This window comes from Dysidea avara, chromosome 2 (genome assembly GCF_963678975.1).
Source record: "Dysidea avara chromosome 2, odDysAvar1.4, whole genome shotgun sequence".
In the NCBI taxonomy this organism is placed as follows: Eukaryota; Metazoa; Porifera; class Demospongiae; order Dictyoceratida; family Dysideidae; genus Dysidea; species Dysidea avara.
This window is the reverse complement of record NC_089273.1, coordinates 6,613,828-6,641,559: the sequence shown is the minus strand read 5'-3', so window position 1 is coordinate 6,641,559 and position 27,732 is coordinate 6,613,828. Positions and strand designations below refer to the sequence as shown.

The 27,732-nt window shown below is 36.8% G+C and overlaps 1 protein-coding gene and 1 long non-coding RNA gene across 6 annotated transcripts in view; one reads left to right on the top strand and one right to left on the bottom strand.

Annotated features, from left to right (window-relative positions):
• LOC136246504 (uncharacterized) overlaps positions 1-27,732 on the top strand; it is a 152,258-nt gene that overhangs the window by 122,214 nt on the left and 2,312 nt on the right. The window contains exon 16 of the mRNA XM_066037984.1: positions 10,675-10,740. Coding sequence (XP_065894056.1) covers positions 10,675-10,740 — 66 coding nt within the window. The remainder of the gene's footprint in view (positions 1-10,674; positions 10,741-27,732) is intronic.
• Positions 15,671-18,834, bottom strand: LOC136246510 (uncharacterized). 5 transcript variants are annotated; one of them, XR_010696532.1, is made up of 12 exons: positions 18,538-18,834; positions 18,366-18,462; positions 17,696-17,928; positions 16,749-17,254; positions 16,630-16,693; positions 16,503-16,569; positions 16,379-16,448; positions 16,255-16,325; positions 16,120-16,199; positions 16,007-16,068; positions 15,868-15,951; positions 15,671-15,813 (listed from the first exon to the last, which is right to left on the bottom strand). It is a non-coding gene; the product is annotated as an uncharacterized lncRNA (long non-coding RNA). The 5 variants fall into 5 exon arrangements; XR_010696533.1 differs by having other exon boundaries at positions 16,749-17,283; positions 18,366-18,834; XR_010696531.1 differs by having other exon boundaries at positions 18,366-18,834.

Genomic DNA, 27,732 nt, shown 5'->3' with positions numbered 1-27,732 from the left:
CTATCCTAACTCAGCTCTGTGGATTGCTGGAGATACCAACTCTTGTATATCAGGTCACTCTTATTCACTGAAAGTATTCCTGGTCCTTTTTTTCAATAAAATTTCATGTATCATTTCCTAAGATTTAGTTTTAACCATTCTAACACCTGAACAAATCACCCCATTTGTAAGTTAATTGTTGTCCCACGCATGGTGACATCACAACATGGTCTGATAAAATCACCCATTCTCCTAGCAGAAAGAAGCTGTTCGTGTGAAATTTCACAGGAAGAAGGCTTAATAGTTGATTTATCCAAATGTGTAAAAAAATTTATTTTAAAATATTGCTGAAATTTTCAATTGAGTTATCCTTAAAATTTTGCATATTCCCAAAAGGATGGTTTTCCAAAATTGGATCACAAATGTAATAATAATAATATAAGCACCTGTCTTCTGCCATTTGCTTGAACTTTAAACAATCCATATATCACATGAAATATCATCACGTAATGCTATAATGACAGTTTTGGACTAGAGTATATCGTTCTTTTGCGACCTGTTGCTTTCCTCTGCACACTTTCTGTCTTGGATTTTCTTTTCATGGATCAACCTGAGGAGTATAGTCTACCAATGCCCACCCTTTCGCAAAATAAGTTTGCGAAGGAGCGGATGCCGCCAGACTCACATACTAGTCTCAGTATAATAAGAAGAACGTACATACTGTAACCTAAATGTGAAAAAGATACCAAGGCTGAACCCTACATAATTCTAGCACTAAAGCTACTTTTTTGCGTTCCCTAAAGTCCAATGCTCGGATTACTAAGAGACTCTGTGGTTAACCACATTAGGTAGTTAATTAGTTATCACTATACATAAAAGAATTTATTGTTAACTGCTGATAGCTATATTCAGTGTCAATGAAACAAAAACAAAATTAACCTAGCTATAGTAGCTTTAGCTATTACATGCTCTCTACCTATCACAGTGAGCTAATTGGAGTGCCAAGGCGGTCTTACTTTCCTAGAAAATGGTCTGAATTGCTGCTGTATGCCTGACAAGTGCCATTATAGTGATGTTGTTGGCTATGATTTCTCTTTTACACAAAGCATGGTAAAGCCAATCCATTGGATCTTGCTTGTTGTAGACACCTTCGACATTGGCTTGGATAGCTACTAGTAGAGATTTCCAACTAAATTAAATAATTAACATTCCATGCATTCATTGGTATGACAAATATTGTGCTATTTTTTAGGGTCATTTTAGTGCAACTCCCACCCCAATTGGTGGTTCCTATCAAAAGATATAAGCAAAAGAAGTTGACAGTGTGATGATCTTTGTGTATATTATTTTCAATGCTTTTTACATATTACAAGGCACCAAACACAATATTCAAAGTGTCATAAATCTAGATAGGAAACTAATAATGACATGAAATTTCACCACATAACTGTTTTATGGAGAACAGCATATGAGCTAGGTAAAACCTCTCAAGAGTGACCACTTCTTTGACCACCCAGAATATTACATGAATAAAGCAAATGATTCATAAATAAAACTCTGTGTATTATGTAATACTGTAAGTATACACAGGTACGGTGAGGTACCTAATGCATTTTCAAGGATAACTAACTAGAAAAATCAGTAATATTATATAACATGGTAAGTAATGGCATTACAACTCAAAATTAACAAATGCTTCGGAAACATGACAATCAGATAACAAAACATAAGACCAATATTATTATTAAAATAGATTTGTTTGGACACTGTTCATCTTCATTTGTTACATTGTAAGCACTAAGAATAATTATAATTATTATATAACACAATGACATCACTATTAGAGTCACCGATAATCGGTTGAATAATCGGTAACAGGCGATATAAGGTGATTTTGCAAGTATCGGTATCGGCTACGAACTGAGAGGAAATTATTTGCCGATAACCTAAACCCACAATCAATCATTAATGACAGTAATAAACGCGTGACAGTATTAAAAGAATGCAGTGAATACAGTGGTAAGCGGTAAACATTTATTTGCTGTGCTTGTTTATAACTATTTAGGCTTGTTTATCTGTGAATAGTGTAGCTGCAAGGCTATAATAGGCTGTGTATATTTATTGGCCACCCACGCAAGTAATCAATCACTATTTGGAAAGGGTCTGGAATCCCAACAAAACTCCGTTTGAGAAGCTTACTTAGGCGTTTTATAACTACTTGGCTTTCATTTCCATGTAAGGGGTTAGTGGCACACTGGTAGCAAATCATTGTAGAATCGGCCGCCCACGCAAGTAATTAAATTATTGCAATTAATGTTATACACGCACATAAACTTTAGATGATTTTTTCTCCTTCTCCCCTGACCTATAGAATAGAAGGATATCGGAATATCGGCTACAGGAATGAGTGAAAAATCGGTATCCGTAAATGTGAAAATCTGACCGGATTTGCGAAAAGGGGTCTTCCGCACACATCCAATTTACCAATTTTTGGCAATTCATAACTTTAGATTGGGAAAAGTTATTGCCTTGAAATTTGGTTAGTAGTGAGAACCAACATAGGCTAAAGGATGAAGAAAATTTCAGCATTGTATCTTTCTTGAACACTAAGTTATGGTCTTCCAAGTTCATAGAATTGGATGTGTGTGGAAGACCCATTTTCGCAAATCCGGTCACAAATATTCATATCGGTGCAATACTAATCACTACTACCAAGAGTAAATAATGGAAGAGAGAGTATCCAACTGCCATATACTGCATCAAAAATGAGCAGGTCAAGTAGAGAAGCTATCCTGTAGTGCTTTCAAAGGCAGTGTTGAATGAAGTAATAAACACTTTCTAGCTCAGTCTGTTTGACTTCAAATCATGCCTGGACACTTCAAACAGACTGAGCTAGCAGGCGTTTATTACTTCATTCAACACTGCCTTTGAGAGCACTACAGGATGGCTTCTCTACTTGACGTGCTCATTTTTGATGCAGTATATGGCAGTTGGATACTCTCTCTTCCATTATTTACTCTTGCTACTACAAAGAGAAATTATAAATAATTTCTGACCAAAATTACAATCACTTGAAATGCTATAAAATGAATCAAAACAGCAGTAAATGCATTAAAATATGACATCAAGAAAGTGTGAAGCCATGTAAGTTTGGTATTACATGCCAGTCTCCACTTTAGAAAGATTATGCTCCACCTTAAACCTCATATTGTAATTCTGCGCAAGACAACAAACTGCTCACCTTCAAACTAAACTTGCATCGATGTAGAGGGATGCCTTGAAACCCAGGGTGATTGTAATGCTGAATTCTGAACAGTGCTAGATGGCAATTTACCTTTAAAAGGGCCATATTTTCATCGTAATCTAAAGTCAATCTTCCTCCAATAAAAAAAAACAAGGCAAAATTGAAATCAGCATATGTGACTGGATTTGCGAAAAGGTACCTTTTTCATACACAAAATTAGACCCATTTTTTGAACTTTGATGTTTCATAACTTTTTGATCATTTCATATAATTGCCTGAAATGTTCCATGAGTTTAGCTACAGTATCTGGCTGCATGTTGATACTAAGAGCAAGTTAATCAGTGTAAGGAGTCAGGTGTTACATCATTTTGTTTGCTGGTATGTAAAATGTGTGGAAAAGGTACTTTTTCGCAAATTCGGTCACATATACGGTTTGTCCAGGAACATTTTCTTCATCCTCATCTGCCACAAATTCACGCAGAAACACTCAGAAACTGTGGCTATCACCGGTGCCGTATTCTTCCAATTAGATTTACATATGCAATTATCTGTATGGGATTCCTATGGGGATTTTTATTTCTCAAACTTTGATTTGACATATTTCAATAAATACCGCATGGAGTTTAGTCCAGTAAAGTGCATTACGAAGTATGAAGCACTGACTACCATTAACTGGAATGGCAGCATTTGAAACATTTACTGAAGGTTTGTAATTTAAGCAGCAAAAATATGTGTGAAAAATTGGTTGGTTGGAAATCACTACTACTAGTAGTAAGGATGGTCATCTGGTATGTCCACAATACAATTATACAGTATCATCCATGTTACTGTTGCTATATTATACAGTACCGTCCATGTTACTGGTAAAACTGATACAATATAGTATACTTGTTGATAAACAATGTGTATCACTAGTAAAAGTGTCATCTCAGCAGCTGAGTATTGAGTGGCCTGTAAATTTTTGAGCGGAGCCAGGTTTCTCAAGCCTGCTCTTCACTAGCAATTGCACAAGGCATAGCTACAATATCTTTTACACTGCTGGCTGACCACTTTCTTAAACAGTTAGACATCAAACACCAACATCTTATGCCTCAGTTTCTATGTTACATCATTCTAACACCTCCTACTCAGTTTATTATACGGTTATTTGGTGTGTCTAACTATCACGTCAATAACTGTGTTCCAGCTGTAGGTTATATAAAATATCACTTGATAATATCATTATCATTAAATATCATTGATATCATTAAAATAGTTCTGAATTATTGGAATTCCCTACCCAGTGATGTGGTCTTCGTAACTTCAGTAGCAGTTTTTAAGAAATGCCTATAATTTTATTGAGCACAATCTAGATATGGACGTACTCAAAGGCTAACCTATAGCAGACCGATACTGCTATGGTAACCGCCCATTCAACAGTAATAATAATAAGATAATAACACAAACACACAGGGGTGGGGTAAAACCGGGTGGGGTAAAACCGGGACGGGTACAGGGACGGGGACGGGTACAGGGACGGGGATAGGTACAGGGACAGAGACAGGGTCAATAGGGGTAAAACCGGGACGGGGACAGCCAAGTTATAGGGACCACTGTTTTCTCTGAAAGGATTGAATCTTGGATTGAATATAATTTATGTATGGCTCAGCAAAAATATCAAGTAGCTTTGAGGTAATTTAATCTTTTAACTATCACTTCAAGTTTGAGAGATTTTGACGTCCTTAGCTAGTGCATGGTTTAGCTAAGAAAAAATCAAGTAGCTTTCTTGGGTAATCTTTGAACTACCGTATAAAGTTAGAGAGATTTTGACATCCTCAGCTAGCTATATAAACCCAGACCTCACACAAAGATACTCTTGAGTGGTTTTTCAAATGAATTGTGAAGTGGAAGATCAAATCATTTTGTGCCCAGATTGTAATTATTGTCTTTGTGCATTCATGCTCCCCCGGGAAGCCTGCACAGTATTAAAAATTACTTTCTAGAGATTTGATTGTAGCTCTGGGCTATAGCCAAGTTGTAGATCACTTGGAGAATTCTGACACAACGTATAAGGAGTGCATCAACACTTTGGATGCTAATTCTCCCATCCAACCTAAAGGAGGGACAGTGTTCCTTTACGATCTAGGCCTATAGATGAAGCACAGTGGGAAGTCAAGAAAAAGAAGCTAAGGTAAGTGGAATTATTTAGCTCAAGCCACTGTGCATGCATGCTGAAAATTAGTTTACTCATATGGTAGGCAAGAGTTCAGAATATAGTAGTGGGGGAGAGTGTCTAACTGAAATACTTTCATGGAACACATGTGTTAAGTTACACCTGAGTCTGTTCAAAGAATAAAGACTTGACCTTATCAGCACTAATTAATGCTAATAAAATGTTCTCTATCACCAGTGGAGGTAGTTTTCTGTTTATTTCCACAGGAATTTTCATGCAGGATAATATAGCTATACTTAGTAATATATAAGATTGCCACTAGCTAGCTATACTGATAAGACAAATGATGACGTGATAAACATTGAATATATAGGATTAGCTATTTGAACCAGTTGAAATTTTCAACTTTGTGGCCATGTTAGAGGAATATTTTACAAATCACTGTTGTTTTGTTGACTTCATACCATCATAATATTAGGGACGTCCATGCCACAATATCTTGATAGAATAATGATAAGTAACAATGACAATTAAGTTATTGATTTCTTTGAGGCCGGTTGATTCTATGCTGATCAGAGTTACCCATGGACTTTCATTGGTAAACAGGCATGACAAAACTTTTGATTTACCTTTGCATTCATAAAACTGATTTCTTACACTGTTTGCTATACAGGCAGTAGCATCAATTCAATCAGTGATGATATATTGTGCCTTTTGAGGTGGAGTGTTGGGAAATTCAGTTCCACAATAAGCCATGACATGACCTGGGTTGGGAAATATGATCCATCAATCCAAGGAGTCAAGCAAAAACCATGAAGTTTAACTTCATCCATCTCAGACTGATACAGATCCTGTGAGGAGGAAGAAAGATCAAACATTTTATCATTGGCTTCTTTCAAAGAAAGGAAATTTATGTGGCATTTTTGTAGCAGCTTCATTGTCCAAATCAATATTGGCCAGGTCTAGGTGTTCATCCATGCAAACTACAATTAGCAGCACTGCTGTAATGATATCTGCATAATCAGTGTTAAAGCACTGGACTGATGTGTGATAAGCAATAACTAACTGAACTAATCTGTGGACAGAAATTCCAGCATGATAGTTCAGCTCCATTCTGGCAGGCTCATTGTATGCTGAAAATACCTGTGGATATAAACAGAAAACTACCTCCACAGGTGATAGAGAACGTTTGATTAGCATTAATTGGTGCTGGCAATTAAGGTCAAGTCTTTATTCTTTGAACAGAATCAGTTGTAACTTAACACAGTGTGTTCCATGGAAGTGTTTCAGTTAGACACTCCCCCCACTACTATATGTGACCCAGTCTGACAAAACCGGGCTTGTCGCCTATTTAAAAGTATCGAGAAATGTCGGTTTTAAGTATTTAGTGTGTTGTAGCTCGCCAATGGTTGAAGGCTTGAAGCTATGTGTACCAAATTATCACACGTTTTACACCAATTCCTTACCTTCCAGAGCATCCACTGTGCAAGTAGCCAACAACTAAGTTTCCCGCCATTTTAGATAGTTTTTAAACCGAGGTTGACTGTATCAGGCGAGCTGCACATTGGATGGGAGGCGGGGGCCCTGGAAGGAGGGGCAAGATGGTGTTCAAAAATTGAAAAGGAAGGCCAAGGGATGAATTCGGCCAAGTTTTGAGCCATTGAGGTCTCAAAACTGGCTAAAATGAAAGGAAATTCACAGCAGAGGCAGTTATTCAATACCACAGAACTGCACAGCCACATACAGTCATTCCCAGGCTGACCAGAGCTCCATTAAGGCCCCACACCACACGTACGGATCGCCACTGGGCTCGGGAAAAGCAGCCAGCAAAACCAGACCACTGAAGTCTAGCTGATTTTAAATGTGGAATTAGATAGTTTATTCATGTGGCTGTGTGTCCTGGGTGAAAAATTGAATCTGATGACATGGGCGATAAGACCGTTTTTCTCAAACTGGGTCACATATTAGGAACTCTTGCCTAGCATATGAGTAAACTAACTTTCAGCATGCACGGTGGCTTGAGCTAAATAATTCCACTTGCCTTAGCTTCTTTTTCTTGACTTCCCAGGGACGGATCTAGGATTTATAAAAGGGGGGGGCTAACTCAAGGTACTAATCTCTTGGGTAGAGGTAGCGAAGCATGCTGGAAAAAGGAAGGCCAAGGGATGAATTCGGCCAAGTTTTGAGCCATTGAGGTCTCAAAACTGGCTAAAATGAAAGGAAATTCACAGCAGAGGCAGTTATTCAATACCACAGAACTGCACAGCCACATACAGTCATTCCCAGGCTGACCAGAGCTCCATTAAGGCCCCACACCACACGTACAGATCGCCACTGGGCTCGGGAAAAGCAGCCAGCAAAACCAGACCACTGAAGTCTAGCTGATTTTAAATGTGGAATTAGATAGTTTATTCATGTGGCTGTGTGTCCTGGGTGAAAAATTGAATCTGATGACATGGGCGATAAGACCGTTTTTCTCAAACTGGGTCACATATTAGGAACTCTTGCCTAGCATATGAGTAAACTAACTTTCAGCATGCACGGTGGCTTGAGCTAAATAATTCCACTTGCCTTAGCTTCTTTTTCTTGACTTCCCAGGGGCAGATCTAGGATTTATAAAAGGGGGGGGGGCTAACTCAAGGTACTAATCTCTTGGGTAGAGGTAGTGAAGCACACTTCCCAGCATGCGAAGCATGCTGGAACTAGGGGGGTCTGGGGGCATGCCCCCCCATGAAAATTTTGAAAAATAGATGCTAAAACACTGCAATTTGGAGACATTTCCACATAAAATTCATAATATTTTCTGCCTGTAGATATTTTATATACTGCCTTTAGATTATAGGTATGGCTCTCTGAAGCATTTTGCTAATGGAAAAGTTTGGGTAGGTACAGACAACCAAGTACATGATACACCCCTCTCACAATTGCACAACACTGAATAGATGCATGTTAGAATAATAATGTTGAAAGTGGAAAATTTTGAAATTTGAACAATACAAGATTGAATCTGAGAGCATTTTCAATGGAAATTGTGAACCTGAATTAAGTATTGTCATACACAAGTAGATGAATGAAGCCCTTTAAACAGACCAATTCATTTCATTGCGTGTATAGGTGCAGGCAGATTTGGAAAATTTCCATAACAGAACCAACTACATGTTTCCAGTGAATGTTCTATTAGAGTAGTTAGCTGACTGCTCTATTAGAGTATCTCGATCTTGTAAACCTTCAATGCTGATTAGGGTCCTTGTTGCATAAATTTTAGCATAAATCCACTGATAATACCTTGGAAAGACGTTTATAAGGTGGTTTTATGAGTTTTTATATTATTAGTGATCATATAATTATGCTAAGACAAAATTTCATTATAATACTCAGCATATTGATCAAGTAAAGCCTAAATATGAAGGGGGAGGGGGGGGGGGGGGGGCTTCAGCCCCCAAAGCCCCCCCCCCCCCTGGATCCGCCCCTGCTTCCCACTGCGCTTCATCTATAGGCCTAGATTATAAAGGAACACTGTCCCTCCTTCAGGTTGGATGGGAGAATTAGCATCCAAAATGTTGATGTACTCCTTATACATTGTGTCAGAATTCTCCAAGTGATCTACAACTTGGTTATAGCCCAGAGCTACATTCAAATTGCTAGAAAGTAGTTTAAATTAATTTTTAATACTGTGCAGGCTTCCCGGGGGAGCATGTATGCACAAATACAATTACAACCTGGGCGTGAAATGATTTGGTCTTCCACTTGATGGGAAACAGAATCAAAAGCCTTTGTTAGGTGTAAGTACACACATTGAGTACTATAATGGTGTTCCAGGGATTTGGCCTAATCATGGACTGCTCCCAAAAGTACTGAAACAGTTGAACATTTGTGAAGAAATGTAGTGAAGAAAGGTTATAGAAGGAACAACTTACCTAGTAATAGACTCCCCTATTCATGGTGAAGAAAATGGTGCAAGTTGAAACTCAATAGTGGCGGGATTATAGTGCATTGTGTTTGTAAGTTACAGCCATTTTTGTGAGCTCATGTCATTGATTTTCCCAATATTTGCTGTACAAATCAATTTTTCTGTTGTAGCTACTTTGTAGGACTGTACCTTCGAATGCTGTAGGCATACAAGGCTAAAACTTAGTTAGAGCATACACTTGGCTAAGTAGATTATAAATATTCAATAATAAAGAACTTTAAAAATGCACCATTATGTTGGCTTTTGCAGATCTGGTCACAATTAGTTATAGCATACTCAAGTATGGTCTCATAGATTTCTAAGCTTTCAAAGATATCAACCTCAAACTCTTCAATATATTGTGCTCTGAAGCACTTTTAAATCTGTGTGTGACAGCATCAGTAAACCTGCCTAGTTTGCACAAAGATGTGTTTTGAGAAAAAAATTATATTGTGAAATATAAGCATGCTATAAAAATTTAACGTGAGTTTTAATTGGACCACTACTCAGGGAACCAGTCTTAAATCCATTAAACTATTTTATTTACCTACTTATGGAGATTTCAAAACTTGTTGTTTTGTTTCTGAATGTAACCACAATGATATGTGGGTCATGTGTATTTGTTTATGATGTGGTCAATTTGTACAGGACCATCGTCATTTCTTCAATGAAACCACCACTAGGTGTAAGTACAAGTAACTACAGGGCTAAAATCATATAATTATTGGTTGATTTGCCAATCCATGTTGAAGATTTTTAGCCAAACCCAATATCATATTAAACTATGCAAACGTTACAGTGGCAAATTTAAGTGCCTGCATGCGCATGCACAGTACATACACATCTAATGTACATTTTCAGTGTTGCTGCTGTACATTGTCAATAGATTTTCTTGTCCTTCCTACACTCTAGTGTTACAAGTATAATTCCATAACTGCTTCCCACAATCAGCTGAAACTTTGGTGATTCATTTCTTGGACATAGTAGACAATACCAAGAAAATAAAAAGAAATTTAGACGTTGCATGAACAAGGTGGATATTTGCTGATTCATTTGCATTACACTCACAAGACCAAGTTTTGATTGGTCAACTCAACCCAAAAGGAAAGGCTATAAGACTTGGACTGACTAGATCACATATACAGTGTCTTCCAATATTAGTACACAATACAGTTACCAATATCACGGTAATTATCACCTAAGGTTCATACAAACCAGCAACAAGTATCAAAAATATGAATAATATGCATTGCATGGATGTAATAACATAATTCACAATTTCAATTTAGGCATGTCAGGTTTTAGCTCAGTATGTCATCTATAATTATTTCTTTAATATTGTTTACACAGGTGATGTACAACCAAACTTTGCACTTCAGGCACTACTAAACTATGAGCATCAGCGTATTGAACAAGGTTAGTTTTGATGGATTACACTTCAAAAGTACAGCAAGCATATTATTAAATTTTATAATTAGTGTTTTCTAAAACTAATAATCAAGACACACAGTAGTGTGTTGTATGGCCGAACTATCCACTGTGTTAAACCTATTCAATACAAACAGTAGTGTCATGCAGCCTGTGCCACACTGTGAGTATATACCATGTGTGCACTTAGACGAATAGATGCTGCACTTTATTATTACGAGAAAATTGTATCCACTATTTTTGAGGGCAAAAAATGTACACTCTTTGAGCTAGTAAAAAGTTTAATGCTAATTTGAAGGAATTGTACTGAAAGATAGACTAGTGCCTGGTAAAAGTCCATGACATACTTGTTCCATGGTGAGTTATTCTGCTAAGGGAAGCTTTTTTGCAATACAATGCTAGATAATACTTAGCCCCAATATTTCTTGTAAAATGTCATGAAACCTGAAAACATAGCAACTTTTGCTGGAGCATGCCTTACCACGTACATGGTTTATAGTGACAGGAAGAAATTGACAACATCTTCATACATTCACAGCTCTATGACCCCTTTTCTAAGTATACCATCTTAGCATTTACTGCAGCTCATTTTTACATTGTAAAATATTTGAAGTGTGTTCTGAATCCCAAAATGGAAGGAATTTGTGGACCTATTTTCATACACTTTTGGAACTAGCATGTAATTTTAATCCAAATATAGATGGAAATGACACATTCCTCCTATATAGTGACCAAAATGAGTAATAATCATCCAATTTTGGATTGTTTTAGTCATCCAATATTATTGGATGATAATTTTATCATAAAATAAAAAGGATTGTCCTAGTTATCGAAAATGATAATTTTATCATAAAATAATCATCCAAATTTAGATTTTTCTAATCATCCAATGTTGGATAATAATCATTTTTATCACAAAATAATAATCATCATTATGATAGCACTGTATAGTAGGGGCCATAAAGGTTTGAGCTTGGCACATGAAAAAACATCACCCAAAACCAGCCCCATTTTCTCATGATGACAATTAGGCAGTATTGGTAAAACTAAGCCCATTAAAAGCCTATGAAATGCTTTCAATTAAACAAGTTACTATGGAATTTTTAAAAATTAACAGAATTTTCTACTGACTGACTGATGCCTTCCGACAAGTGTACATAATTTAACTTGATATCGGCTATTGTTATGGGCTTGAATTTTTTTACTATTCGACATTGCTTCAGTTGGACACATGCCTTTTGGCATAACAAAGTCATTTAATGTATTCTTCATAGACTTACCAGAGTGGATACTTCACTTTTCAGAGAATAGTTGATAGCTGAGATGTATGGTGCTATTTCTTTCTTTCGATGAGGTATGAGTGGATTCACCAGTCATTATAATTTTACAAACAAAGTTAACAACAAGTACACAAAATTTGGAATTCTAAACTAGAGTAGGGACCATAACACCAGTACTGAAACTAGCTGGAGTAGTCTATGGTATTAAATCACAGTAAAACAATAAGAAGCATTATATCCCTACTGCGCATTTTCATTATGGTATCATGAGCACAGTAGGGATAATCATCCAATATTGGATGACTACGACAATCCAAATTTGGATGATTATTTTGTGATAAAATTATCATCTACTAATGGATGACTAGAACAATCCCCAAAAATTTGGATAAATATTTTATGATAAAATTATCATCCAATATTGGATGACTAGAACAATCCAAATTAGGATTATTTTTTATGATAACATCATCCAATATTATATTTTGCATGGGAGGATCAAAGCGATGCCGTATATTGTATTCTCCATACTGTATGAGTTATACTGTACAGTTATGCAGCTAATTGGGAAAATACAGTACAGTTATGCGGAGAATATATTTTAGGAATGTTATGTAAACAACACACTGTAAATCGCTAAAACCAGCCAAACTAATCCTACGAGTTCATTCTATGGCTAGGAATAGATTGTATAAACACTTACTGATCGTCTGATCACGAAGCTTTTAAACACGACTCCACTAAGACGCAACGATTGATCATGTGCGTGACATTGTAAATTGCTAAAACAGCCAAACTAATCCTATTAGTTCATTCTATGACTAGAAATAGATTATATGAACACTCACTGATATCCTTATCACCAAAAATCGCAGCGGTTTGAGTACTAGAGAAAATCGCTCCGAGCCGGAAGTACAGTATAACACTTAAAGCACCGCCTTGCTTGTGTGTACGAAAAATACAGTACTCGGGGATGTCTCGAGGCAAATGCAGCACTCGGCTTCGCCTCGTGCTGTATTAGCCTCTTGACACACACCCCTCATACTGTATTTTCCGTATACACGCGAGGCAGTGCTTTAACTCTAACATATTGAATAACTAGAACAATCCATAATTATATGATTATTACTCATTTCGGTCACTATATAGTAGAAATGTGTCATTTCCATTCTTATTTTGATTGAAATTAAATGCTGGTAAAAATCTTCCAAAAGTGGACAAAAATAGGTATTTCCTTCCATTTTTGGAATTGGAACATATATGAACATTTTAGTGTAACAGAGGAGTCATTAAACTTGAATCTCACAAAAACACACAAAAACATTGTCATGAAAATTTTGTATGAAAGTAATGCTAATTACAGTTGCTACTAGGCATGCCACACAGCAAATTTGATCAAGAAACTGGTAGTGAGTCACGTGGTCAAAGAACTACATAGCTCACACCCACATTAAATGCACACAGCCACTTCTGTCAGTTATGTATATGTAGGATGGTTTTGCAATATCAGCCTTGGATTATGTAATGTTTCTCAATAGGTTTATACTGTGTTGCATGATAAAATCTTTCTCATTATGGTGTTGCTATTGTTTTTGTAGTCACATGAATAAAAATAAAACTTAGACAAAAAGGGTACTGAAATGGGAAATAATGCGAGTCAAACACATGACCTCCAGCGCTTGAGCCCAGAGTCTTAGCCATTATGCGATGTAGTTCCCAGCTACCCAACTCCCTTAGTTTCTACCTTGTATATCTCCAAACAGACTAACTTCTATAATATTGAAGAGAAAGGTGAAGAAGAAACCAAGGCTGAGCTCAACCCTAACCCTACCTTCATTTGGACCTAGAGTCTTGGAAACCCTAGGATGTCTTTAGCATAATATTTCACATGCTTCTCTTCACACAAAGAAGCTAGCATGTATTGTATTCATTTGTCCCCCACTTGAATATGCTGCAACAGTGTGGCCTGTGTGGGCACCCTGGAAGTCCACCTTGAAATCTCAACTATTGTTAACTACAGCAGATCCAGCACAGAGCCACACACTATATGTAACAAATACATGAAGTTGTGGACCAGCTGGACTGAGAAAAGGGATGCGGCGATTATGCCGGCATAATTTCAGGCATAATTGGTATGTGTGGGAATCAGGAATTATGCTAGCATTTTGAGGTGATTATAAAGCTTTATCAGTAGGAAAATTTGCAGATTGCACAATTCCGTTAAAAAAGATCGAGATACTCTAATAGAGCAGTCAGAATCTCTAATAGAACAGTCACTGAATATTATTTACTCTAATAAAGCAGTCACATTGAAATGAAATGCTGTAATACAGCAACCAGCTAAAGAATTCAAGACTATTCTAAGCTTAAACATCAATGAAAATGGCCTGATACAGCAATAAACTGGCATTATTAGCCAATTATAGTGGCATAATTTTGGGAATAATGGGCAATTCTCAAAAGCATAATAGGTGATTTTTTGAGCACTGCTCAAAAGCATAATGCTCACTTTTTGGAGCATAATAGCCTCATGCCTAACTGAGAATCACTTGAATACAGGTGAACAATTTAAGATTATCTATGTTGCACACAACATGATGAAATTCATATAATATTTGATTTCTATACCCACTTTACAACATATTCAAGAACACAAAATTACCACCCTTTTAATCTCCAACCGCTACACAAGACCCGGCTAATACCGTAAGTTCTCTAAAATTCGGCCCCTCTATTTATGAGCCTTATCCGCAATTACGTCACAACGCAAAAATGGCAAAAAAGTGTGGGGGCCTTTTGTACAGAGGGCCATTGGGAAGAAACCAAAAGCAGACCGTAGGACTACTCAAGAAGTACGAAAATGCGTGCCCCTACATAGTAAGATAGTTAATAAGCCTCACCAGAGTTTTCTCATGCTTTCTTCACATGGAACATCTCGAAACGTTATCCCTTCCATACAAAGTATCCCACTTGGCCCCCACACTTTTCGCCATTTTTGTGCTATTTTCGCGTTGTGACGTAATTGCGGATAAGGCTCATTCGGCACCCATATTCAACAGTGAAATAATTTCCTCTAATAAAAATTCGGCACGTTTCCTATTTTTGCGATGGATGCTGATAGTGACGAGAACGTCAGAGTTGTCTAGTCTTAATATCGACAATACACAAATTATACTGTGACTAGTGGTCGATCAACTAAAATTAGTGGTGATTACCATCTAATTATAGGCCGAAATTTGGCGAGACGAAAATTATTGATTTAAAAATATGCCGAATTTTTATAGAACTTACGGTATACCAGTCTCTTCATCTTTTCCATCTACAATTATGCGTTCGAACTATATAACCTTACCACAGAGGAATGTAGGCCCTGAAACGGTACAAAAATCACCCGTAAAATGCTACCATTAAACAAATTACGGTGCATAAATCAGCGAACCCATTGGCAGTGAAATGGCTTTTTCAAAATTTCCGTAGTAGGACTTTTTTGCGAACAGAAACCCGTATAACCTTATCCGCATTCAGACTTATCATCCCTTGTTATATACCCGGAAATCTAGTAACTAATACCCCCCTTGCCCTCTACAAACCTTGTACAATGTTCCCAATATGCCTTCCAAGCCTCCCATCGTGTTAAAAGATTGTTTCGAATAAATGTGCATCATTAAATATTCACATGATCACGTGCATAAATTTAGCAATAAAATCAATTGTTTTCCAGTTTCTTTATCACCACCACCACCATCACAGTGACTCAACAAGGAGTTGAAAGGGATCAACACTGCAATGGTATTATGACAGATGACAAAACAGTTTCAAAAACACCACTGCTTACTTCTCAAAAAAACTATTCAACTGCTTTTTACTCCGTCATCATTTCACTGCTCCTGTCCAGCCTCATTTGTTTCAAACAACGTGACTACAGAATTTTAGTCGATTACAAAGCAGTTAAGATAAGCATACCAAATGCTTACATTTCCACTTGTTCACTATTCTGCCTGTAGTTACTGCACCATTTGTCAGTTATTTCAAGGGACTACACAATAACGGAAGATTGAAACAGTTAGATAAGCACACCGATACTTACATTTCCACTTGTTCACAACAGAATGTATTCTATTGGAAGTTTCGTTATTCCACTGCTCAGTTATTTCAAACAAAAATGGACTAAAGAAATATGGCAATTAAAACAGTTAAGATAAGCATGCACGCTTACACTTACATTTCCACTTGTTCACTATTCTGCCTGTAGTTACTGCTTCATTCATCAGTTATTTCACACAAAAAAAGGCACTACAGAATTATGGCAGATTATAAAACAGTTAGATAAGCACACCAATACTTACATTTCCAACAGAATCCATTTTACTGGCAGTTTTGTTATTCCACTGTTCAGTTATTTCAAACAAAATGGGACTACACATTTATGGCAGATTAAAACAGTTAAGATGAGCACACCCATATACTAACATTTCACTATTCTGCCTGTAGCTTCAATATTTCACTGCTCCTGTACTTAAACAATGACAGACTAACTCTACAACAGAATTATGGTTGATAACAACACAGTTACATAATCATGCCACCACTCGCGTACATTTCACAACTGTAGTCATAGTTTTCACTCTTTCGCTGCTCTGTTCTCAGTTCCTCCAAATATTCTACAACAGAATTATGGTCGATTACAAAACAGTTACATAGCACGAGAACACTTACAATTCCACTTGTTCACAACCATTTCTATTCTGGCATTATTTCACTGCCCCACCCTCAGTTACTCCAAACAAACAAACTTATATAAGCATGACAGCACTTATTCTCGCATGGCCAGACCACTATCTTACTTCTTTGTGATGTCATTGGCTGATGAGATAGGGTCTGGTGAATTACTGTTGACAAAATGCATTCGTAGGCAAACAGGTACCACAGTTTCTTGCTGTTCTTGCAGGGAAAATGCTATGTAGCAATGGTATCAGCTATGTTACAAGTTTTGCTGTAGCGTTTATGTCCACCATACTAACATAGAGCTAGCCAATGAATCAATTTCACTGGATATTGGTTGAAAGTCACCACTACACTTCACCAGGATCTATCTCGCTGACAAACAATGCCACAAAGAAAGAAAGGAGGCAGAAGGCAGTCTAGCCACATGAGACTAAGCAACACTTACAATCCACTTTTTCACAACTGTTGCTATGCCTGTAGTTTACTGCTCCCATCCTCTGTGATTACAAACAATGAAGAAGTGATTCTACAACAGAATTACGGTTGATAACAAAACAGATACGTTCACATTTTGGAGATGCAAATAGGGATTTGACAATATTCCGTGGCTTCAGTTAATGTCCGTACCTTCAGGAATAAATTTAAATCCCTTTATAATGCTGAAAATGTCCTTTACTGGGGGAGATGGGGAATAACATTGATAGCTGCAGGTAAGCACACAGATGGTCTAATTTATACAAGCTAAATAATGATGTCAAACAAAGTAGAATTTACTGCACTACAAAATATTATTATTATAGTAGCCATGTCAGTAAGGTGTACTTCATGACCTCTTTACTGAGACCACCTCACTATCAAAGCTGCATTATTTTTCTCCTGAGGTGGTTCCATTAATAAAGTTTGTGTATGCAAGTTAACTACACAATAATACTATGCACCTTGTGATCACCTTTCTTGAAATTCAGCTCCAACATAACGGCAACATAAAAAAATAGCTAGAAGTGTGCCATCTCTCTCCATACGTACTTCATCAATATTCTTCATCCATTTAAATTGTTAACTACTTGCAGTACAAAAAGGTGATAATCAGTTTCGGAGGTAAATCTTGTGTAACGTATCTTTGCTGCTACATAGGTCATCAATTTGACTGATAGAGTTTTGCACAGTTCTCCTAAAAATCACATCAATGATAATATTGTTACATAGTAAATACAGGATTTCTATATAAAACACAGACATTACATACATGTCCCTCCAGCAAGATTGCTCAAGACTGATCGCTGGTTGGGAAACACAGATACATGAGTACAAGTCCAACAGCAAGACCGCTCAAGGCTGATCGCTGGTTGGAAACACAGATACATGAATACATAACCAACAGCTAGACCGTTCAAGGCTGATCACTGTTTGGGAAACACAGATACATGAATACATAACCAACAGCTAGACCGCTCAAGGCTGATCACTGGTTGGGAAACACAGATACATGAATACAAAACCAACAGCTAGACCGCTCAAGGCTGATCGCTGGTTGGGAAACACATTCATACACTACAAACATGCCTTGTGTACAAGACCATACAAGCATAAACCATAATATCATCATACATCATGGTCCATTATGCAGTTTCGGGCTCTTCATTTTCTTATTCCATCTTTTTCTTCTTGGATTAGCCATGTCTTATAATTTACAGTTGTGATGCACCTAGAAGGAAACAATTCTGGTTAATACTAGTTCTCTGTACATATCAGACAGAATGACTATATAATAAATGCTCGCCATGTAATAAAGTAGACTTCCCAGAGTCGTATAAATCATCTAGTTCTGTGTAAATCGTAGAATCGTAGGACTAGGCTTGGATGACTTGCATACTTACAACCAATTCTTCCTTCGTGCAGTAGTCCTTCGCCTCATGTAAAACTTGCTGAAAACAAAACACTGTTCAATCGATATGATGGCACATCTATCTTTATACAATTCGTTCTTTTGTTACTGCGCGTAGCAGAACACTCGTAAACACTCGTAAATGCTCCAGCACATACTCTGTTCAGCACGCCATTTTTTTTCTAGTGCAGCTGGTCATACCTGTGGTTACACGCACGTGTACAAAATCATTTACCGTATATCGCGAACCAGGGTAGCCATGTTTTGATATACAGAATTGTCCCGTGATTTGGATAATTAATGATAACTCGTTAACAACCGTTTAAAGGCCTTCAATCTCCTGTGTACCTGGCCAAAGACTAAAATTTACATCATTTTCTTTAAGTTTACCCTATTGCAGCTGTATACTAATTTGTCTGTATGGTTTTTTTGATATAGGTTCTGTAAATAGAAATATAACTTTCTCTTGTAATACTCCCATCTATAGCATTTTTATTGATTGAAAAAAAATTTGTTCTTTACTGGCTAGAGAGTGAATTATAAAACAATAGTAGTAATAATATTATTATGATATGCACAGTCAGTTTGCTTTTGGATATTAAATCTCTTGAAACCAAAAACTTAGGCTCACTTATAATAAATCATCTTTCACAGTACTTTCTAAAGGTTTCCAGGTGTAGCAAGTGAACTGACTAATGCACACACTACATTTTAATGGTTGTAGCTATGCATGTGTAATTAGAGAATTTTTCAGAATTTACTGTTATTGTACTGCACTATGTGGGTTGTCAGAATTATTGTGTATCTAGTAGTGTGCGAGTGAACTAAGTTGGGATACTACACTGATTATACTACTGTAAGTTTTTAGTCAGTCAGAAACACCAACAAGATCATCAAACTCAAGCATACTTGCAATTAGTACATACTTTATGATTATCAATAATTGTAACCGGGCCTGCGAAAATAGGGCATGTGGGCAAATAATTTTTTCCTACTTTTCAGACTTCCATCACTCATAACTTTTTATTAGGCTTGAGCCAATTATGCTTTGAATAATTCCTATTATGCTTTTAAGCAGTGCTAAAAAATTCAGCCTATTATGCTCAAAATTATGCTCTCAAAATCAAGATTATGCTTGAGAGCTGACTGTTTTATTAGAGTATATCTGCATATCCTGACTGCTGTATTAGAGTAAGTGACTGCTCTATTAGAGTATCTCGATCTTATTTCCATTAAGTGTGAATAATCAGTCAAGAAATAGTAAAAATAATAATACTGCAAGGTTTTTGATATGAAATGCAGTAATAATGTGCAGTGTGTTCATGTTGTGCAGTATTTTTGGGGCATGCGCATTGCGCATTATAATTAAAATTCTTGAAAATTGTCCTATAATACTGGCATAATACTTGATGCTTTTGCTTGCCTATTATGCTCGAAATTACGCCGGAATAATTGGTGGAAGCCTACTTTTTATGCCATTATGCTATGGCAATGCAAATTTCAGCTCTTTGTAAACATGTAAATGGTTTTATGATGCAAGTTACAGAATGCAAATATTTTGTTCCAATACTTAGATATGAGCTGTAGTATGACAGGGTGTAGTTTGTATCTACATGCCCAGTTTTTGAATGCCTGCTCACAATCAAGTATATATTACATAGTTAATTATAATAAGGCTTGAATTTTTGCATTTAAAGACTCAATAAGATTGTAAGAGAATTCTCATCGTTAAACTTCTAGTCCATGTCAACTAATATTAGCAGTGTACAGACCATGGTCTGATTTAAATTACCTTGAAAAGCTTTGTTTAGAAATTGAAAGAGTTTGCGACTCTCATCCTTCTGCAGTGATCTGGCAAGCTGGTGACCTTAACTTACCCGATATCAGCTGGGAGACAAACAGCATTACTCATCATCAATATCCCTTAAGAATCAGTAAACTTTTAAGGACTCCCTGGTGAACTGCTCTCTATCACAACTCGTCACATTCCGCACATGTAAAAACAACACCCTAGACATCTTTGCTACAAATAGACCAAGTTTTGTTTAGAAATGTGAAGCCTTATCTGGTATCAGTGACCACAACATTATCCATGGTACTGCTAAATTTATTTATGGAGATAAGCTAATTTTGATGACATCAGAAATGATTTTGAACAATTTTCCTCCTCCTTTGTGTCTAACAACTCCACTGATACTGACATTGAAAGTCTTTGGTCATCCTTTAAAAAGAAACGTAAATTATAGTTTTAATGACTAAATCCCTTCAAAAATTTATCTGTACTAAACTTCACCAGCTCTGGATAAACAAATCCATAATACGGCTAACTCGATAAGCAATGTCTCTACAAATAAAGCTAGCCGTTCTGGTTCCACAACTCACTGGAATACAAACTGTTCAAATGATACTCAGCAACAACGTAAAAATGCCTATGAAAGTTACCTTTGGAGCATTGTTTCAGTAGAGCCAGGTAACAGCCCTAAATGCTTTTGGTCTTTTATCAAGAGCAAGAGACTAGATCATTGTGTTGTTGGCACACTGAAAAGTGGAGACAAGGTATACAGTGCTGATGCTTCTAAAGGCCACCTGTTGTATGACTATTTTTCTTCTGTCTTCACCAAAGATACTTCCGACACATTACTTATAGTCCTTACCCAACTATTTCTAATATTTCAGTCACCTTAAATGGAGTTGTAAACTTAGTGAAGAATATTAAGGAGCACAAAGAACATGGCCCTGACGAAATTCCTAATCGCAGATTGCTCCATCCTTAGTGCTACTGTTTTAGGCATCCATCAAACAGAGTAAGATTCACTCTGAATGGAAGAAAGCACTTGTTTCACCCATTTTTTTAAAAAGGTGATAAGTTCTTACCATCAAACTACAGACCTGTCTCCCTAGTCTGTGGTTGCTCCAAAAGTTTGGAGCATATTGAAATAATGAAACATCTAAACCCACATGACATTTTAACGGATGCCCAACACGGTTTCCACCAGAATCAATCTTGTGAATCCCAGTTACTACTTGCTGTTAATGAATGTACAAAGGGACTTGATTATGGGAAGCAAATTGATGCAGATTTCACAAAGGCATACAATGAGGTGTCTCACAAACCTCTATTTACCAAGCTAAGCTATTACGGTATTCAAGGAAGTTGAATCCAAGATTTTCTTACAAACAGATCATAGCAAGTCATCTTGGATGGATGTTCTATATAGTGACTCACAGGCTGTTACATTGGGCATAGCCCTGGGGACAGTTCTTGGCCCACTATTGTTTTTATGTTTTGTGAATGACATAACTGGAATTGTCTCCAGAACAGTACGCCTAATATACGCTGATTACATCTTAATAATTATAATATGTGACTGGATTTTGGAAGAACGGTCCAAATAGATTTTGGAAAAACAATCCAAATCGCACATTAGAAGTTTCGAGATAAACGGTTTTAGAGAATTCAAGACAGCATAACTTGCCAAGGATAGCAAGCACGCGTATGAAATTTACACAAAAGATGCAGCAATCTATTACCTTTCAGGCCACTTCCAGTACTTGTACCTGCTTGTAGAGTTTCCTGCCAAATAAGATAAAAACTCTGAGCAGTTGGACAAGCGAAATAGTATCACCAGTACTCAAAAAGGGGTGGAGGGTGGGGGTCCTTCATAAGGCCTGAAATCGCCATTTGAGCACTCCACACCACCCAGAAAAGATGCCTGTTAAAACCAGCCTCGAGTAGTTTGAAGGTCAAAATTACATGTATAGTAGTACGATAATGTAGCTATACACTGGTGGTGCTAGTTAGATTTTGCCTGATGTGTGATTTGGATCGGTTTTGTAAAATCTGGTCACATAATGTAGAGTTGTTGACCCTGTAGAAGATTGTGATAGACTCCAACATGACTTGAGTGCATTATACAAATGGGCTGCAACTTGGAAAATGACATTCAACACCACAAAATATTACTATGTAAGATTCACAAACAAGTAACACATTAATAAACACACTTACCACATTAATAATCGTGAACTTGAGGAACGTGATGTTATGAAATATCTTGGAGTTCTCATTGATAACAACCTTATCGGATTGCTCAGTTTCTTGGTAGGCCTGAACCTATTATGCTCAAAATTTTACCTATTATTCTTTCCAGAATTTCCCAAAATATTCTCCTATTATTCTTTTCGTTATTCTTGTATCCAGCCTATTATTCCATAATTATTCTTGTTCAGTATATCTGTGGCTAGTCGCTTAGTTTTTTTCAAGATGTTGCTATAAGTAGTTTTGTCCGAATTATTAATAGCTGTATATGAAACATTCCACCTTACACATCATTTTTCTATCCATAATAGTTACAGCAGACTTAGAATAGCTATCTACAGTAATAATTCAATTGTATTTAATTACTAGTGTAATATAATAATAACTCTCTACAGGGTTATCAGTTCGTAGCTGAACTCTTTACATGATAGTTTCTTTGTAGCTGAATTCTCTACAAGCAGTCAAAAGGTGATAATCGAGCTCTGGTCTTATGCACTGGTTGGAGTGGTTGTATCGATACTGCACTGTGACATCCTTGAGGGGTTAGTGCTGGCATTGTCCATGGCAATACTATTCCATCTCCCCGAGTCTTGATGATTGAGTCCTCCATTCCTTTCTCTGCTGCTCCAATCCTGAAGTTGTGACCACAGTCAAAAGATGACGATCGAGGCTCTGGTCTTGCATCTATACTGTACTGCAACACCCTTGAGGGGTTAGTACCGGCATTGTCCATCGCAATACTGTTCCATCTCCCATATACAAGTCTTGATAGTTGAGTCCTCTATTCCTTTCTCTGCTGCTGTAATCCTGAAGTTGTGACCAAAATATTAAAAAATGGTTATAACATGATAAATGATTATGATGATAACAATTACTAATGTATTTATAGCTGTGTAGCAACTGTGAACTAATTAGGCACTTGCAAGTTTAATTAGGTGTCTGAAGCATTTAACATGCACAGATATGAGATATATTCATGACGTGCAGGCAGTAAAGATAAATTTACTCTAATAGAACAGTCATACTACACCGTAAATTCATACTTCCGAATTTACAGTGTTATGAAACAATCATTATTATGTATGGATTTTACTGACTCTCCTAGATAATATTCTGCATTAATGTTAATTGCTCATTTCCAAAAAAATAGCTTTTAAACCAAATGTAGAGTCTATCACTGACAAAAATGAGTGATATCCACCCCAAAAACACCTTCGCTGTAAAAAAGGCGTGCCCAAGAAACTACAAGTACCTGGAACCCAATGTAAAAAAAGAAAAAGAAAAATCAGCTTAGCTGAAGTGAAAAGTAACTGGTAACTTAAAGAGTTGATATCTGAAGCGGCCAAGAATACAATTACTAAAGTTTAATCCATGCAAGAACACCTTGGCTATAAAACAGGTGTTTACATGAAAGTAACTGGGAACTGAAATGGCTGATATCTGAAGCGGCCAAGAATGAATGGTCATATACAACTAATCCAAAAATGTAACACTGAACCTTTATAATTCAGCTGTGTTCTATATTCACTCTTGCTGCATCGTAAAGTAATTTCTTTTAACTCTAATTGGCTGGTAATTTGGCCGCCTTTTTTTGCTCTATTATACTGACTATTAAAAAAGGCGGCCAAATTACCAGCCAATTAGAGTTAAAAGAAATTACTTTACGATGCAGCAAGAGTGAATATATTGAATATTTGTAATGTGTACAGTATATTTATTTGCACCTTGTAGGGCATAATCAGCCTTGGCTGTCTGCCCTTTAACCAATAAAAAAATCATGCTTCATTTTGTGATCTTTGAAAGTAAGCAGCCCTGTGCAGGGAATCTAACAAATCATTTGCCTATTGCTTTGTGTACTTTTTAACTACAACAACTCTAGATAAGACCTGGCTAAGTGGCAAGTTTCATCCAGTAATCTGTGTGGAGCACAAAATTAAAAATAATAAATTTTATGTCTTGTGAGATGTAAGACAATAAATCGTGCTTCCAGTTTCATGGTGGATCTAGCAATGGTATGCTACAATGAACATCCAATAATGATATGGGAATCAGTTTGTAAAAGCAGATTTTTTGGTTTGTGGATCCTATCTATGGCCACTCCAATTGGTAGTTTGGTTTCTGATCCACCACCCATTTCAAATTTACACAATTGCCAGGTTTCTCCATTAACAGTGGTGCGCATGCATTATGATGTCATATAATAGATTGTAGTATGGTGCGTGGGTAGATCAAAGACTGCCGCCAGTGTTACAAATCAGTTGTAAACCAGTTTGCAAACAGTTGTAAGTACCTCCTCTTGGCCACACAGTCTGGCCACTAATTAGTTCAAAGACATCAAACAAAACCAAACACCAGACCAATACAAGAAGTCAGAATACAAGACTAATACATCAAGGACTGACAAGGATGTAAAATCACTCAACACATAAAATGTGACTGAATTTTGGCTAATGGGGGTGCATGAAATAATTAGAATTTTCATGTTTAGTGGGTTATTAATAAGAGCAGGGCACAGTTTTTAAAAATATTTAAAAAATTTCCTTGTAATTTAAGGTATTGAGAATGGCTTAAAACCATCAACAAGTAGATTTTCACTATAACGTTTGTGATTTGATCATTAAATATTTTAGGTGTCAATTTCCAAGATTTGGTCACATATTGCACTTGTCTGAATGAAGAGAATAGCAATAAAACTGCTGGGCTGAGTCGGTATTTGTATATCACACGCTCGTTTGCCAATAAATTAAGCTGACCAAGGCTATTATAGCACTGGCTGCACTGCACCACTCAACAATGACTACCAGTGTAATCAGACATATCAGTTACACCTGTCTAAATGATACAATGGCTGGAATGATTGGCATCGTTGATGGCACCTTAAGCTCGTTCCAGGGGATCCGACACCAACTGGAATCTGACACAAATCACTTGGAATCCCACAATAGAATCTGTAATTTGGGCAAGAATTTGGAATCCTGAATCTCGACAAATGTTCTATAAGTCTAATTATTTCCATATATTTCTAGTAAATTATACTGTATATTATCTCGTGTGCTGTGTTGCAATTAGCTTAGTATCGTGAGCACGGCTCACATGTCTTGACACGTTTGTACAGGCCTCGCCAATGATCAACTGAATGGAGCTGAACTGAACTAAACTGGAAGTCAACTGAATACATAAAAATGTTTAATATAATTATGTGTTGCTAGCTATGTAAATTTCCAAATTTGAAATCTTTGGTTGGAATCCAGAATCTTTGCAAAAAATGGTGAAATTTGGAATCTTACATGTGACTTTTGGGTGGTGCCGGACCCCTCGTCTCATGCATGGCAAATGTGCTACCAACGAATAAAGTAGTTAACAATGAATTAACTAACCATCCAGACAGTAATTAGTGAGCATAAACGTTCCTTGTATACAGGGATCAGCGGTAGCCAATATTAGCCTTGCTTCCTCATTCCTTCCGTTTTACAACTGGGTGCCTTTGATCTGTGCACGTCCCCTTACCACAAATCAGTTACAATACACCCATTCAGTTTGTATCTGATTTGTAAACAACTCCACCGTCAGGCCTGCGGTCCTCAGTTGTCATGTTTACAAATCAGATACAACCTCGTGGGTGTGTTACAACTATTACTTGTGTCGGGTTTCACATGCATATCAAGTGAGAGATGTTTGGTAGAGGTAAGTTTCTACTTTAAAAGATTACTAGAGTGCTTGTTGCTTGGTATTTTTATAGTCTTCAAAGGTACCTGGTTAATTTGATTTTTGAACTGGCATTCTTTATTTGGAATATGGTTTACTTCTGCTGGATTACCATGGCTATTGTGAATTGTAGTGTTTACGATCACAGCACTAATTGAATAGTTGTGACATGGAGTATTTATTCTCTGGTTATGCCTGGTTTATCTGTTTCATTAGTAATAAAGACATAATGGCCAATTCCACCTACTCGCATGCTTATTTGAATCTGACTAGGACCAGAAACCAGACAACAACTTGAGTTGGCCTATTAGAGTATCTTGATCTTGACTACTCTATTAGATTGTCTAGAATTATTGAGCTAGGGTCTCCATCACAGCTCCAGATGATTTTTAGGGGAGCTAAGCCCCCATAATTTTTCTTCACAGTGCTCCAGCCCCCCCTCCCTTCTCCGCCGTCCCTGAGTATACGTTATCTTGATACATTATGTAAGGACTGGGCAGTCTCGTGAGGGGAACATCATGTGAGCTAGAATGATCCACATGGCTGACTGAACGATCTTTGTGATTGTATTAAATTGTAGTAGGCCAACAAATCATTGTATATTTGTGTCAGAATATGATTATAAGTGAGTTTGGCACAAGATTACACTCGTAATTGAATCTTGCATAACAAAAATAATTAATTAAAGAAAATTAAACACGGTAATTATTTTATAGGTACTTATTATGCATTAAGGTGCTGGGTGAATATTTCACAGTTGGTTTTCAGGCAAATTTGTAGTAAATGCTAGTAAAATGTGCATATCTTCATGAATTTTATATATAAACTGAACTTGGCCTGACAGATTTTAGTAGTTTAATCAGAAGTGTGTCTGGCTCCTCCACAAGGTAAGGGGAAAGGGGGAGGCATTTGCCCCCAATGCCCCATCCTGGATCTGCCATTGTAACTGGTTTAAGATGACTGCTTAAATGGCACACATGCAAAAGTAAATTTACAGTGCCATTTATTAATTCATTTGACAAGTCTACACATATTGAATGCAAAATATAAAAATAATAGGAAAATTATGTAAGTGCATATTCAAGTGTATGATATACCATAAATGTACTATAATAGGGCTACTTGATAACCATTTTGTTTTAAGCCCATACAGACAGTAATTAGGTTTGGTGGGCACCCCTTCTAATATGAAGAAGCACATCATAGAGAATTTCTTTACCAAAAATTGCGCTTTTATCCAGCATCTAACAATAATTTTGCAAAACTACCCTACTATGTTCTCTACCCCTGACCTAATTCTTCAGCAAGGGTGCCAAATTCAGTTACCAAGGTTACAAATTAATGCA